General features: G+C 39.0%; 1 protein-coding gene across 1 annotated transcript in view; it reads right to left on the bottom strand.

The window, feature by feature from the left end:
• The window catches only part of ADGRG7 (adhesion G protein-coupled receptor G7), a 71,048-nt gene that overhangs the window by 11,363 nt on the left and 42,050 nt on the right, over positions 1-17,635 (bottom strand). Inside the window, 2 exon segments of the mRNA XM_060098802.1 lie at positions 10,125-10,281; positions 12,313-12,468. Of these exon segments, the coding sequence (XP_059954785.1) occupies positions 10,125-10,281; positions 12,313-12,468 (313 nt within the window).

The raw sequence follows: 17,635 nt of genomic DNA, 5'->3' as shown, positions 1-17,635 counted from the left end.
CAACCCTGGAAGCAAGAATGGTTCAACATGCAAATCAATAAATGTGACACACCACATGAACAGAATGAAGGACAAAAATCGGGATCATTTCAATAGATGCAGAAAAAGTATTTAACAAAATTCAACATCCTTTCATGAGAAAAACTCTCAACAAATAAGGTATAGAAGGATTGTTCATCAACATAATAAAGGCTACATCTGACAAGCCCACAGCTAACATCACACTCAATGGTGAAAATTAAAAGCCTTTCCTCTAAGACAGGAATAAGACAAGGATGCCCACTCTTGCCACATCCATTCAACATAGTACTGGAAGTCCTAGTCAGAACAATAGCCAGGAAAAAGAAATAACAGGCATCCAAGTTGGAAAGGAAAAAATAAAACTGTCTCTGCTGGCAGACAAAATTATCTTAAATACAGAAAACCAAAAAGACTCCACCAGAAAACCAGAAGTAATAAATAAATTTAGTAAAGTTGCAGGATAAAAAAATAAACATACAGAAATCAGTTGCAGAAGACCTTCAAGATGGTGGAGGAGTAGGAGGAGTAAGACATGGAGATCACCTTCCTCCCCACAAATACATCTACATGTGGAACAACTCCTACAGAACACCTACTGAACAATGGCAGAAGACCTCAGACTTCCCAAAAGGCAAGAAACTCTCCACATACATGGGTAGGGCAAAAGAAAAAAGAAAAAAAAAAATGAGACAAAATAATAGGGATGGGACCTGCACCTCTGGGAGAGAGCTGTGAAGGAGGAAAAGTTTCCACACACTAGGAAGCCCCTTCACTGGCGGAGACAGTGGGTGCGAGTGGGGGAAGCTTCAGAGCCACGGAGGAGAGTGCAGCAACAGGGATGCAGAGGGCAAAGTGGATGGATTCCCACACAGAGGATTGGTGCTGACCAGGACTCACCAGCCTGAGAGGCTTGTCTACTCACCCGCTGGGGCTGGTGGGGGCTGGGAGCTGAGGCTCAGGCTTCAGAGGTCAGATCCCAGGGAGAGGACTGGGGTTGGCTGCATGAACACAGCCTGAAGGGGGCTAGTGCGCCACAGCTAGCCGGGAGGGAGTCGGGGAAAAAGTCTGAAACTCCCTAAGAGGAAAGAGACCATTGTTTTAGGGGGCGCAAGGACAGGGGATTCAGAACACCGCCTAAATGAGCTCCAGAGACGGGCGCAAGCCGCGGCTAACAGCGCAGACCCCAGAGACGGGCATGAAACCCTAAGGCTGCTGCTGCAGCCACCAAGAAGCCTGTGTGCAAGCACAGGTCACTATCCACACCTCCCCTCCCAGGAGACTGTGCAGCCCGCAATTGCCAGGGTCCCGTGATCCAGGGACAACTTCCCCGGGAGAACACATGGTGCGCCTCAGGCTGTTGCAATGTCACGCCAGCCTCTGCCGCCGCAAGCTCGCCCCACATTCCATACCCCTCCCTACCCCCAGCCTGAATGAGCCAGAGCCCCCTAATCAGCTGCTACTTTAACCCCATCCTGTCTCAGCAAAGAACAGACATCCTCAGGTGACCTACACGCACAGGCAGGGCCAAATACAAAGCTGAACACCAGGAGCTGTGCAAACAAAGAAGAGAAAGGGGAAAAAAAAAAAAGAGAGAGAGAAAGGGAAATCTCTCCATGCAGTCTCAGGAGCTGCAGATTAAATCTCCACAATCAACCTGATGTACCCTGCATCTCTGGAATACCTGAATAGACAAGGACTCACCCCAAAACTGAGGCAGTGGACCTTGGGGGCAACTGTAGACTTGGGATTTGCTGTCTGCATCTAATTTGTTTCTGGTTTTAAGTTTATGTTAGTTAAGTATTTAGAGTTTATTATCATTGGTAGATTTGTTTATTGATTTCTTTGCTCTCTTCCGTTTTTCCTTTTATATATAGATTTTTTTCCTTTTTCTCTTTTTGTGAGTGTGTATGTGTATGCTTCTTTGTGTGAGTTTCTCTGTATAGTTTTACTTTTACAATTTGTCCTAGGGTTCTATCTGTCCAGGTTTTTTGTTTATTTCTTTGTTTTTAGTACAGTTTTTAGTGCTTCTTATCATTGGTGGATTTGTTTTATGGTTTGGGTGCTCTCTTCTTTTTATCTTTCTTTTTTTTACTACTTTTTGATTTATTTTTAATAATTTTTTATTTTAAAAACTTTTATTTTATTATATTTATTTTTTATTTCTTTCCTTCTTTTCTCCCTTTTCTTCTGAGCCATGTGACTGGTAGAGTCTGGGTGTTCTAGCTAGGTGTCAGGCCTGTACCTCTGAGGTGGGAGAGCCGAGTTCAGGACATTGGTCTACAAGAGACCTCCCGGCTCCAGGTAATATCAAATGGTGAAAGCTCTCGCAGACATCTCCACATCAACATTAAGACTCAGCTCCACTCAATGACCAGCAAGATACAGTGCTAGAAATGCTATGACAAACAAATAGCAGGACAGAAACACAACCCCACCCATTAACAGAGAGGCTGCCTAAAATCATAATAAGGTCACAGACACCCCAAAATACAACACCAGACGTGGTCCTGCCTGCCAGAAAGACAAGATCCAGCCTCATACATCAGAACACAGGCACTAGTCCCCACCACCAGGAAGCCTACACAACCCACTGAACCAAACTTCGCCAGTGGGGGCAGACACCGAAAAGAACAGTAACTATGAACCTGCAGGCTGCAAAAAAGACCCCATAGTAAGTTAAGCAAAATGAGAAGACAGAGAAATACACAGAAAATAAACGAGCAAGGTAAAAACCCACCAGACCAAACAAAAGAAGAGGAAATAGGCAGTCTACCTGAAAAAGAATCAGAGTAATGATAGTAAAGATGATCCAAAATCTTGGAAATAGAATGGAGAAAATACAGGAAACGTTTAACAAGGACCTAAAAGAACTAAAGAGCAAACAATGCTGAACAACACAATAAATGAAATTAAAAATTCTCTAGAAGGAATCAATAGCAGAATAACTGAGGCAGAAGAACAGATAAAACAGTGGAAATCACTACTGCAGAGCAGAATAAAGACAAAAGAATGAAAAGAATAGAGGACAGTCTCAGAGACCTCTGGGACAATATTAAATGCACAAACATTCGAATTACAGGGGTCCTAGAAGAAGAAGAGAAAAGAAAGGGACTGAGAAAATATTTGAAGAGATTATAGTTGAAAACTTCCCTAATATGGGAAAGGAAATAGTCAATCAAGTCCAGGAAGCATAGAGAGTCCCATACAGGATAAATCCAAGGAGAAACACGTCAAGACACATATTAATCAAACTATCAAAAATTAAATACAAAGTAAAATATTCAAGGCAGCGAGGGAAAAACAACAAATAACATATAAGGGAATCCCCATAAGGTTAACAGCTGATTTCTCAGCAGAAACTCTGCAAGCTAGAAGGGAGTGGCAGGACATATTTAAAGTGATGAAAGGGAAAAACCTACAACCAAGATTACTCTACCCAGAAAGGATCTCATTCAGATAAGATGGAGAAATTAAAACCTTTACAGACGAGCAAAAGCTAAGAGAATTCAGCACCACCAAGCCAGCTTTACAATAAATGCTAAAGGAACTTCTCTAGGTTGGAAACACAAGAGAAGGAAAAGTCCTATAATAACAAACCCAAAACAATTAAGAAAATGGTAATAGCAACATACATATCAATAACTGCCTTAAATGTAAATGGATTAAATGCTCCAATCAAAACAAACAGACTGGCTAAATGGATACAAACAGAAGATCGATATATATGCTGTCTAAAAGAGACACACTTCAGACCAAGGGACACATACAAATTGAAAGTGAGGGGATGGAAGAACGTATTCCATGTAAATGGAAATCAAAAGACAGCTGGAGTAGCAATACTCATATCAGAAAAAACAGACTTTAAAATAAAGACTATTACAAGAAACAAAGAAGGACGCTACATAAGGATCAAGGGATGAATCCAAGAAGAAGATATAACACTTGTAAATATTTATGCACCCAACATAGGAGCACCTCAATACATAAGGCAAATGCTAACAGCCATAAAAGGGGAAATCAACAGTAATACAATCATAGTAGGGGACTTTAACATAGTATGGGACTTTAATCTGTCCACTTTCACCAATGGAGAGATCATCCAAAATGAAAATAAATAAGGAAACACAAGCTTTAAATGATACATTAAACAAGATGGACTTAATTGATACTTATGGGACATTCCATCCAAAAACAACAGAATACATGTTCTGCTCAACTGTTCATAGAACATTCTCCAGGATAAATCATATCTTGGGTCACAAATCAAGCCTTGGTAAATTAAAGAAAATTGAAATTGTATCAAGTATTGTTTCCGACCATAACGCTATGAAACTAGATATCAATTACAGGAAAAAATCTGTAAAAACTACAAACACATGGAGGCTAAACAATACACTACTAAATAACCAAGAGATCACTGAAGACATCAAAGAGGAAATCAAAAAATATCTAGAAAAAATGACAATGAAAATATGATGACACAAAGCCTATGGGATGCAGCAAAAGCAGTTCTCAGAGACAAGTTTATAGCAATACAATGCTACCTCAAGAGACAAGAAACATCTCAAATAAAAAACCTAACCTTACACCAAAAGCAATTAGAGGAAGAAGAACAAAAAACCCATAGTTAGCAGAAGGAAAGAAATCATAAAGATCAGATCAGAAATAAATGAAGGAAACAATAGAAAAGATCAATAATACTAAAAGCTGGTTCTTCAAGAAGATAAACAAAATTGATAAACCATTAGGCAGACTCACCAAGAAAAAAAGGGAGAAGACTCAAATCAACAGAATTAGAAATGAAAAAGGAGAAGTACAAACTGACACTGCAGAAATACAAAGGATCATGAGAGATTACTACAAGCAACTATATGCTAATAAAATGGACAACCTGGAAAAAATGGACAAATTCTTAGAAAAGCAAAACCTTCTGAGACTGAACCAGGAAGAAATAGAAAATATAAACAGACCAATCACAAGCACTGAAATTGAGACTGTGATTAAAAATCTTCCAACAATCAAGAGCCCAGGACCAAATGACTTCACAGGTGAATTCTATAAACATTTAGAGAAGAGCTAACACCTATCCTTTCCAAGCTCTTCCAAAATATAGCAGAGGGAGGAACACTCCCAAACTCCTTCCATGAGGCCTCCATCACCCTGATACCAAAACTAGACAGAGATGTCACAAAAGTAGGAAACTACCAGCCAATATCACTGATGAACATGGGTGCAAAAATCCTCAATAAAATACTAGCAAAAAGAATCCAGCAGCACATTAAAAGGATCATACACCATGATCAAGTGGGGTTTATCCCAGGGATGCAAGGATTCTTCAATATACGTAAATCAATCAATGTGATACACCATATCAACAAATTGAAGGAGAAAAACCATATGATCATCTCAATACATGCAGAAAAAGCTTTCAGCAAAATTCAACACCCATTTATGATAAAAAACCCTGCAGACAGTAGGCATAGAGGGGACTTACCTCCACATACTAAAGGCCATATATGACAAACCCACAGTCCACACCATTCTCAATGGTGAAAAACTGAAACCATTTCATCTAAGATCAGGAACAACACAAGGTTGTCCACTCTCACCACTATTATTCAACATAATTTTGGAAGTTTTAGCCACAGCAATCAGAGAAGAAAAAGAAATAAAAGGAATCCAAATTGGAAAAGAAGAAGTAAAACTGTCACTGTTTGCAGATGACATGATACTATACATAGAGAATCCTAAAGATGCTACCAGAAAACTACTAGAGCTAATCAATGAATTTGGTAAAGTAGCAGGATACAAAATTAATTCACAGAAATCTCTTGCATCCCTATACACTAATGATGAAAAATCTGAAAGAGAAATTAAGGAAACACTCTCATTTACCATTGCAAAAAAAGAATAAAATACACAGGAATAAACCTACCTAAAGAGACAAAAGACCCGAATGCAGAAAACTATAAGACACTGATGAAAGAAATTAAAGATGCTACGAACAGATGGAGAGATATACCAGATTCTTGCATTGGAAGAATCAACACTGTGAAAATGACTATACTACCCAAAGCAATCTACAGATTCAATGCAATCCCTATCAAATGACCAATGGCATTTTTCACAGAATTAGAACAAAAAATTTCACAATCTGTATGGAAACACAGAAGACCCCGAATAGCCAAAGCAATCATGAGAAAGAAAAATGGAGCTGGAGGAATCAGGCTCCCAGACTTCAGACTATACTACAAAGCTACAGTAGTCAAGACAGTATGGTACTGGCACAAAAACAGAAATATAGATCAATGGAACAGGATAGAAATCCCAGAGATAAACCCACGCACATATGGTCACCTTATTTTTGAATAAGGAGGCAAGAATATACAGTGGAGAAAAAACAGACTCTTCAATAAATGGTGCTGGGAAAACTGGACAGTTACATGCAAAAGAATGAACTTAGAACACTCCCTAACACCATACACAAAAATAAACTCAAAATGGATTAAAGACCTAAATGTAAGGCCAGACACTATAAAACTCTTAGAGGAAAACATAGGCAGAACGCTCTATGACATAAATCACAGCAAGATCCTTTTTGACCCACCTCCTAGAGAATTGGAAATAAAAACAAAAATAAACAAATGGGACCTAATGAAACTTCAAAGCTTCTGCACAGAAAAGGAAACCAAAAATAAGACAAAAAGACAACCCTCAGAATGGGAGAAAATATTTGCAAATGAAGCAACTGACAAAGGATTAATCTCCAAAATTTACAAGCTGCTCATGTAGCTCAATATCAAAAAAACAAACAACTCAATCCACAAATGGGCAGAAGATCTAAGTAGACATTTCTCCAAAGAAGATATACAGATTGCCAACAAACACATGAAAGGATGCTCAACATCACTAATCATTAGATTAATGCAAATCAAAACTACAATGAGGTATCACCTCACACCAGTCAGAATGGCCATCATAAAAATATCTACAAACAATAAATGCTGGAGAGGGTGTGGAGAAAAAGGAACACTCTTGCACTGTTGGTGGGGGTATAAATTGATACAGCCACTATGGAGAACAGTATGGAGGTTCCTTAAAAAACTAAAAATTGAACTACCATACGACCCAGCAATCCTACCACTGGGCATGTACCCTAGGAAAACCATAATTCAAAAAGAGTCATGTACCACAATGTTCATTGCAGCTCTATTTACAATAGTCAGGATATGCAAGCAACCTAAGTGTCCATCAACAGATAAATGGATAAAGAAGATGTGGCATATATATATAATGAAATATTACTCAGCCATAAAAAGAAATGAAATCGAGTTATTTGTAGTGAGGTGGATGGACCTAGAGTCTGTCATACAGAGTGAAGTGAGTCAGAAAGAGAAAAACAAATACCATGTGCTAACACATATCTATGGAATCTCAAAAAAAAAAAAAAGAGGTTCTGAAGAACCTAGCGGCACAACAGGAATAAAGACGCAGATGTAGAGAATAGACTTGAGGACATGGGGAGGGGGAAGGGTAAGCTGGGACGAAGTGAGAGAGTGGCATGGACATATTTACACTACCAAATGTAAAACAGACACATTTTACATAGCACAGGGAGATCAGCTCGGTGCTTTGTGACCACCTAGAGGGGTGGAATAGGGAGGGTGGGAGGGAGACGTGAGAGGGAGGAGATATGGGGATATATGAATATATATGTATGGCTGATGCACTTTGTTATAAAGCAGAAACTAACACACCATTGTAGAGCAATTATACTCCAACCAAGATTTAAAAAAAAAGAAAAATAAATCATTTGCATTTCTATACACTAACAACAAACTACCTGAAAAAGAAGTTAAGAAATCAATCCCACTTACAATAGTATAAAAAACAATGAAATACTTAGAAATAAGTTTAACCAAGGAAAAATCTATACACTGAAAGCTATGACACTGATGAAAAAGCCTGAAGAAGACATAAATCAATGGAAAGGTATCTGTGTTCTTTGACTGGAAAAATTAATGTTATGAAAAATTCCATACTACCCAAAGTAATCTAAAAAGTCAATGCAATCCTACCAAAATTCCAATGGTATTTTTCACAGAAACATCTATCCTAAAATTTGAAAAAACTATCCTAAATGTTGAAATCATTATCTTGAAGGGAAAACTGCACACCCATGTTCACTGCAGCATTATTCACAATAGCTAAGTTATGAAAACAACCTAAATGTCCTTTGACGAATGAATGTGTAAAGAAAATGCATAGTAGATACATGCAATGGAATATTATTCAGCCATAAAAAAGAAGGGAATCCTGCAATTTGTGACAACATAGATGAGCCTGGAGGGCATTACGCTAATTGGTATAAGCCAGATAAGAATGACAAACACATGTGGTATCAGTTACATGTGGAATTTTTTTAAAACCAATTTCATAGAAACAGAAAATAGAATGGTGGTTGCCAGGGGCTGGGGGGAGAGGTAAATGGGGTAGTATAGGTCAAAGAGTACAAAGTTTTCAACTATAAGAAGAATAACAATCCAATGTACAACATGGTGACTATAGTTGATAATATGGTATCATGTACTTAAAAGTTGCTGAGTAGTTAAGCATTCTCACCATACACACACAAAAAATTTAACGATGTCTTTAAAAATAATACAAATGAACTTATTTACAACACATAAATAGACCCACAGACATAGAAAACAAACCTATAGTTACCAAAGGGGATAACAGGATGGGGGGAGATAAATTAATTGTTTGGGATTAACATGTACACACTACCATATAAAAAATAGGTAACCAGGGACTTCCCTGGCGGTGCAGTGGTTAAGAATCCACCTGCCAATGCAGGGGACACGGGTTCGATCCCTGGTCCAGGAAGACCACACATTCCTTGGAGCAACTAAGCCCAGGAGCCACAACTACTGAAGCCCGTGTGCCTAGAGCCCATGCTCTGCAACAAGAGAAGCCACCACAATGAGAAGACCATGCACCGCAACGAAGAGTAGCCCCTGCTCTCCACAACTAGAGGAAGCCCGCATGCAGCAACAAAGACGCAAGGCAGCCAAAAAAAAAAAAAAAAAGGTAACCAGCAAGGACCTACTGTATAGCACAGGGAACTATGCTCAATATCTTGTAATAACCTGTAATCAAAAAGCATGTGAAAAAGTATAGATACATATATATATTTATATAAAAAACGGAATCACCTTGCTGTACACCAGAAACTAACACAGCATTATAAATCAACTATACTTCCACTATACTTTAATAAAAATAATAATAAGGGCCTCCCTGGTGGCGCAGTGGTTGAGAGTCCGCCTGCCGATGCAGGGGATACGGGTTCGTGCCCCGGTCTGGGAGGATCCCATATGCCGCGGAGCGGCTGGGCCCGTGAGCCATGGCCACTGGGCCTGCACATCCGGAGCCTGTGCTCCGCAACGGGAGAGGCCACAACAGTGAGAGGCCCACATACCGCAAAAAGAAAAAAAAAAAAAATAATAATAATAATAATTAACTATGTAAAGTGATGGATGTGTTATGTTGATCATTCTATATGTATATATGTATCAAATCATCAAGTTGTACATTTTAAAATATACAGTAATAGTTGGCAGTTATTCCCAATTATTCCTCAATAAAGTTTTTTTAAAAATAAGATAATCATAAAATTTCAAAAAAGAGAGAAAGAAGAAATTAAGCCAACCCCACAGGGTCCAAGCTCCAGGGATCTCTATAACATTGATCATATAACCACAGTGAGGTGCTGTGAACCTGCTGCATGGCAGAAAGGCAAAGGAGGTGCCTCCTAAACTAGCTGCTCAACAAAATCTCTTCTGCTCAGAGAAGAGGGACTAACATTGGCCAACCCCATTGCAATTATGTTCCATGAACTCCAGTCCAGGAAAGGATAGAGTAGGTAAGTCACAAAAAGGTTTTTCTTCCTCTTTCCTCAAAGTGTATTAAAAATAGAGTCACCCAAAATTAACTAAGCAATGACCTTCAGGGAGTTTTAAGATAAGAAAACTTTGGTCCAGGTGATATCATCTCCGCCACTCCACAGTCTGCTACTTTCAGACTAATCCACACCATACCTGAGTAGTGTTGAAAAGGCAGAATAAGTAGCTGAAGGTGACCCTGATGCCATCATTATCAGTTAGCATTAAGTATGCCAGAATCCAGGTAACTCCAAAAACGACTGCAACAGATAATGTGCTAAGAAACTTCTTTAGGATTGAAAACTTCTTTGTGCTAAGTAAGAGAAAACAAGAAAGGAAATATGGTTCATTCAGGTTTTTACTTATTAATATCATTGTTACCCTCCTACTGAAAATATGTATTCAGCTGCACATATACACTGTTCATTAAACAATATTATGCCTCCGGTGGAGAAACCTATGTCACTCTGAATAAAAGAGAGAAAGAGAGGAAGAGAGGAGGGAAGGAAGGAAGGGAGGAAGACAGTGATATCTGCTTAAAAGCTCAGACATAAACAGTTCCTGAAATACTACTGCAGGCAAATTTCACATAGAATTAACTTTTTCTTTGGAACTGAATTTGATGTTAGTGATTATAACTACTGGATCAGTAATTCCTTTTTTGGGCATCTGGGACCGTCCCATGCCATAAGTTGATATCAGAATGAAAAGTTATTAAAGTGCAGAGTGACCTTCTTCCCTGTCATGCTAAGTCTATATCCCTGGAACCTGAGCTTGGCCATATGATTTACTTTGACCAGAGGGACATTAGCATTTGTTCCACAAACAAAGGCTTGAAAGCATTCCACTCATTAGAGCGTGTTTATTCTTATTGCTCTTTGGAACCCTGAGAGTACTATTTAAGAGAGAGACCACATGCAGCAGAGATGAGCTTTCCCAAATGAGGAGTTCCCACTCAATACCAGCCAACCACCAACCATCAGACCTGAAAGTGATTCATCCTAAGTTATCTACCAGCATTCAAGCCAGCCAAAACCAAAACAACTACATGATCAACACTCAAACTTATGACAAGTAATAAATATTTATCATTCTAAACCATTGAATTTGAGGGTAATTTGTTATAGAGCAAAAGCTAACTGATACATAGAAGACAATTTGTTAAACAATTAAATTGTAACCTGCTCTTCACTGTAACTAAGCTAATTTAAGAACCATGAGCTACCAGTCAAAATTTTGAAACATTACAAATTTGTTTGATGTCTGTGGCCAAAATGATATTGCTTTGTATAAAAGAAATATAACTTAACTTACAATTAGGCTAACAAGACTTCACCAAGGTTTTTCTGCATTGTTAAGAAAACAGGTGTGAATGATTATCAGTGATAGTCTTTCCTCCACATTTCCCCTCAATATGGGTTATCATCCATATAGGAAAGATGATACTCTTGATTGGTAAAGTACATGTTTAAGATTACATTCCCACTTATGATGGCTGTTTTCACCCATCTGTTCATTCAAAATGGATCTATATGGTGACCAGCAAAGTTCACAGATGTATTTATAGTAAGTCTACTTGGGTTAAGAAGAGTCTTGTAGAATTAAGCCTGAATTCACAGCCTCATTAGCACTGTGTTCTAACCAATTCATGCTGTGGGATGTGGAGATGAGGGGAGTGTATGTGTTTAATAGCTTCTGTTCTTTGTCTCCCCAACTGAAAGCTCTTTCTGTATATTAGCGATGACAGTGAAAATGCTTATTGGGGTCAGAAAAGTTACGGAGAGGAAAGAAGCAGTCCACATGGGAACTGATAAACCAGAGAGCACACGCCCCATCTGCAGGGAATGTGGGCCTAATGTTGCCCAATATTCTAATTTTTATATGTTTGCAACAAATTTTTAAAAATTTAAAGCTATTATGTGATTCAGGCAACATATGTAAAATATCACCTACAGTTACTAGTTTCTAAAATGAAAATACAGTTACCAGCATCTCCTCACAACCCTCTCATATTTTTAATTATTCAAATCTGATTTCATGAATATTTGGGATTGGGGGATACATTTTTTTCTTGATGTCTTTGGGTTGGGTTTTTAGTTGGGCTCATACAGCGCAAAAGTATCTCAGGTAATGCAATAGACTCACATTGTAGTCTTGATGTCGGAAGATGAGAAGATCCACCTTCTGAGACAAAGTTTAAGAGAAAATCTGTCCTGCAAACCACATATCCTTGCCATTTCCCCCAAATCTGAAAACTCTTCTAGGAGCTGTGGATGTATTCCTGTGCTATATTTAGTACTAGATGAGTCATGCCTTCCAGCTTCTGATTCATTGGGAATCTTACCTCTTCAGATTCTGATTATTCTTCCACAGCACTTTGACTACAATGACAATAAATATAACAACATTGCTGATGAGGATAATGGTCACAGGTATGATGAATGACCACAACAATTGACTTGTTATCAAACCACTGCTTTCTTGAGTTGCCAGCCAGCAGCTGTGGAGAGAAAAGAAATGATTTCAGCAGATTAAGAAAGCAGAGGAAAGAAATGATTTCAGCAGAAAGAAAGGTATAAAAACTCTTCTCTATGCTGTTCACACCATTGACATTCACTCGACTGAAAGACCTGCTAAAAGTCAATATCTCTTTGCCTTCTATATATTAGAGATGATTTTCAAGAATTCAACCAAGTAGAAAAATTAAATGCATTGATTCTGCCAAATTTCTCTGTGAGACAATATGGGCTAGTGGAAAGAAAGTGGGCTTTTGAGTTAGACAGTTCTGAATATAAATGTCACTGTCTGTCACTTACTAGGTTTCTGACTTTAGTTAAGTTACTGTTTAATTTTCTTTTTGACTATGTATCACACTCAGATGGCTCAAAATTTTAAAGGTACAACTCATCATAGAGAGACAAGATCCCTCCTATAACTATCCCTAGTCACCTAGTTTTTATCTCCAGTGGTATTCAATGTTTCTTTTATATACTTCCAGATTTAGACTATGCATATACCAGCAAATGTATATTTTTTCCTGACATTGAAGCAAAGGATAACATGATACTTCTATACCTTACTTAAAAACACATCTTGGAGATCATTCCATATCAGAATATAAAGATTATCCTCATGATTTTTTATGGCTGCGTATTATTCCATTATTTCATTATACCATAAATTATTTAAACTGTCTCTTATTAATAGGCATTTTTTAAAGTTTAATGTTTAAAAAATATTTGAATAGTTCTTTAACCTCATTGCATCCGTTTTTGTTTTTGTCTTTTTGTTATTGTTGGTGGTAGTTTTGGTGGGTTTTTTTCTCATCTGTGAAGTGTAGTAATCACCTCCTGGCATTGTTGTAAGAATAAATTCATTCATTTAATAAGTATTTACAGAGTACATGCTATGTGCCAGACATTGTTCTAGATAACAAGATATTAGCAGTAAATGAAAAACCAAAATGCCTTTCTTTAGTGAATTTATTCTAATGCAGAAAATAAATAAAACTAATGAATTAATAAGATATATACTATAACAGAAGTTAACAAGTGCTGTGAAGAAAAATAAAGCAGGTAATGAGGGTAGGTATTACTATGTATATGTATATGTGTGTCTGTGTGTCTGTGTGTGTGCCTGGGGGACCAGGGGAGGAAATGTTTCATTTTAAGTAGAGTGGTCAGGAAAACCCTTATGGAAAAAAATATTTGAGTAAAGATCTGAAGTAGATGAGGGGGAAGGGTGTTCTAGGCAGAGGGAACAGCAAGTGTAAAGGCTCTGAGTTGAGAGCTTAAGCAAAGAGGCCAGTGTGGCTAGAAGAGAGTATGTAAGTAGATGGGATTAGTAAAAAGATGCAAATTATGTCAGGGCTTTATAGGTGGCTGCATGTACTCTTGGCAAGAAGGAGAAACTTGACATGCTCGGTCTTTAGTTTTACAAGTGTTACTTTAGCTATATGTAGGGATAAAAGAAGAGTACATGCCAAAGGAGAAAATCAGCTAGGAGTCTACTGTAACAATCAGGTGGCTTGGAACCAGGGAGAGGAGATGTTGAGAAATAGTCTGATTCCAGATATGTTTAAAAGTAAAACAAAAGGGGACTTCCCTGGTGGTCCAGTGGTTAAGACTCCATGCTCCCAATGTAGGGGGCCTGGGTTTGATCCCTCATCAGGAAACTAGATCCCACATGCCATGACTAAAAGCCTGCATGTGGCAACTAAAGATTCAACTAAGATCACGCATGCCACAATGAAGATCCCGCGTGATGCAACTAAGACCCAGCACAGCCAAATAAATAAATATATATATATATATATATATTAAAGTAAAGCAAAAGGATTTATTGATAGGTTAGATGGGAGATATAGGAGAGTTAAGAGTGACTCCAAAATCTTTGGCTTGAGTACCTGGAAGAATGGAATTACTGTCAACTGAGTTGGGGAAGATGATGAGAAGAACAGGTTTGGGAGGGAAGACCAGGAGATGTCTCATCACTTGTCCAGCCAAGTGAAGGTGTCAGGTAGGCAGTAGGGTATTAACAAAATAATGTGAGAAGCCCTGGTATATATTTGGCAATCAATTAATGTCTGTTTTCTTTCCCTTGTAGGTAAACACCATTATTATACATGCCAAAGGATTTCTAAGCTGTTTTGCATTGGAATGTTGTTACAATTTAAATTATTAGAAATCATATTTCTAATCTGAATGACCTAGAAGGAAATTGGAATGATTTCAGATCTCTGTAATGAATTTTAAAAATGAAAAGGAGGAGATTAGTTCAAGATGGTGGAGCAGAAGGAGGTGCACTCACTCCTTCTTGTGAGAGCACCAGAATCACAACTAACTGCTGAACAATCATCTACAGGAAAACACTGGAGCTCACCAAAAAAGATACCCCACAACAAAAGACAAAGGAGAAGCCGCAATAAGATGATATGAGGGGCACAAGCCAATAAAATCAAATCCCATAACCATTGCGTGGGCGGCTCACAAACTGGAGAACAATTATACCACAGAAGTCCACCCATTGGAGTGAAGGTTCTGAGCCCCACATCAGGCTTCCCAACCTGGGGGTCCAGCAACGGAAGGAGGAATCCCCAGAGAATTGGACTTTGAAGTCAGGCAGGATTTGACTGCAGAACTTCAACAGGACTGGGGGAAAAAGAGACTTCACTCTTGGAGGGCGCACACAAAATCTTGTACACATCAGGACCCAGGGGGAAGGATCAGTGACTCCATAGGAGACTGAAGCAACCTACCTGCTAGTGTTGGGGGGGTCTCCTACAAAGGCAGGGGTTGGCTGTGGCTCCCCATGGGGACAAGGACACTGGCAGTAGAAGTTCTGGGAAGTAGTCCTTGGTGTGAGCCCTCCCAAAGTCCACCATTAGCCCCACCAAAGAGCCTGTAGGCTCCAGTGCTGGGTCGGCTCAGGCCAAATGACAAACAGGGAGAGAACACAGTCCCACCCTTCAGCAGACAAATGGATTAAAGTTTTACTGAGCTCTGCCCACCAGAACAACACCCAGCTCTATCTACCACCAGTCCCTCCCATCACAAAGTTTGCACAAGCCTCTTAGATAGCCTCATCCACCAGAGGACAGACAGCAGAAGCAAGAAGAACTACAATCCTGCAGCCTGCAGAACAAAAACCACAATCACAGAAAGATAGACAAAATGAAAAGGCAGAGGATTATGTCCTAGATGAAGGAACAAGATAAAACCCCAGAAGAGCAACTAAATGAAGTGGAGATAGGCAACCTTCCAGAAAAAGAATTCAGAATAATGATAGTGAAGATGATCCAGGACCTTGGAAAAAGGATGGAGGAAAGAATCGAGGAGATGCAAGAAATGTTTAACAAAGACCTAGAAGAACTGAAGAACAAACAAACAGAGATGAACAATACAATAACTGAATTGAAAAATACACTAGAAGGAATCAATAGCAGAATAACTGAGACAGAAGAACGGATTAGTGACCTGGAAGACAGAATGGTGGAAATCACTGCCACAGAACAGAATAAAGAAAAAAGAATGAAAAGAAATGAAGACAGCCTAAGAGACCTCTGGGACAACAAACGCACCAACGTTCACGTTATAGGGGACCCAGATGGAGAAGACAGAGAGAAAGAACCTGAGAAAATATTTGAAGAGATTATAGTAAAAAATTTCCCTAACATGGGAAAGGAAATAATCACCCAAGTCCAGGAAGCACAGAGACTCCCAGGCAGGATAAACCCAAGGAGAAACACACCAAGACACATAGTAATCAAACTGACAAAAATTAAAGACAAAGAAAAATCATTAAAAGCAGCAAGCAAAAAATGACAAATAACATACAAGGGAACTCCCATAAGGTTAACAGCTGATTTCTCAGCAGAAACTCTGCAGGCCAGAAGGGAGTGGCACAATATATTTAAAGTGATGAAAGGGAAGAACGTACAACTAAGAATACTCTACCCAGTAAGGCTCTCATTCAGATTGGATGGAGAAATCAAAAGCTTTACAGACAAGCAAAAGCTAAGTGATTTCAGCACCACCAGACCAGCTTTGCAACAAATGCTAAAGGAACTCCTCTAGGCGGGAAAGAGACTAGCAACTTAAAACATCCTTGTACATACATAGACTGCTATATCAGAACCTCATGGGAACAGCAAACCCCAAAACTACAATAGATAACCATACAGAAAAGAAAAAGCAACCCAAACACAACACTAAAGATGGTCATCAAACCACAAGAGAAAAAAAGAGGAAGAAAAGAAAAAAGACATACAACAACAAACCCAAAACAATTAAGAAAATGGCAATAAGAGCACACATATAGATATTACCTTAACTGTAAATGGATTAAATGCACCAACCAAAAGACGTAGACTGCCTGGATACGAAAACAAGACCCGTATATATGCTGTCTACAAGAGACCCACCTCAGACCTAGGGACACATACAGACTGAAAGTGAGGGGATGGAAGAAGGTATTCCATGCAAATGGAAATCAAAATAAAGCTGGAGTAGCAATACTCATATCAGACAAAATAGACTTAAAAATAAAGACAGTTATAAGAGACAAAGAAGGACACTATGTAACAATCAAGGGATCAATCCAAGAAGAAGATATAACAATTTTAAACATATGTGCACCCAACATAAGAGCACCTCAATACATAAGGCAAATGTTAACAGCCATAAAGGAAGAAATCAACAGTAACACAATAATAGTGGGGGACTTTTTTTTTTTTTTTTTTTTTTTTGCGGTACACGGTCCTCTCAGCACTGTGGCCTCTCCTGTTGCAGAGCACAGGCTTCAGACGCACAGGCTCAGCGGCCATGGCTCACGGGCCCAGCCGCTCCGCAGCATGTGGGATCCTCCCGGACCGGGGCACAAACCCGTGTCCTCTGCATTGGCAGGCGGACTCTCAACCACTGCGCCACCAGGGAAGCCCTTTGTGGGGGACTTTTAACACTCCACTTTTGTCGATGGACAGATCGTCCAGAGAGAAAATCAACAAGGAAACAAAGGCCTTAAATGACACATTAGATCAGATGGACTTAACTGATATTTACAGAGAACTCCATCCAAAAGCAGAAGAATACACATTTTTCTCAAGTGCACATGGAACATTCTCCAGGATTGACCACATCCTGGGCCACAAGGGAGCCTCAGTAAATTTA

Source organism: Mesoplodon densirostris, chromosome 5 (assembly GCF_025265405.1).
Source record: "Mesoplodon densirostris isolate mMesDen1 chromosome 5, mMesDen1 primary haplotype, whole genome shotgun sequence".
NCBI lineage: Eukaryota > Metazoa > Chordata > Mammalia > Artiodactyla > Ziphiidae > Mesoplodon > Mesoplodon densirostris.
The sequence above is the reverse complement of the archived record's forward strand: the minus strand, read 5'-3'. Positions and strand labels throughout refer to the sequence as shown.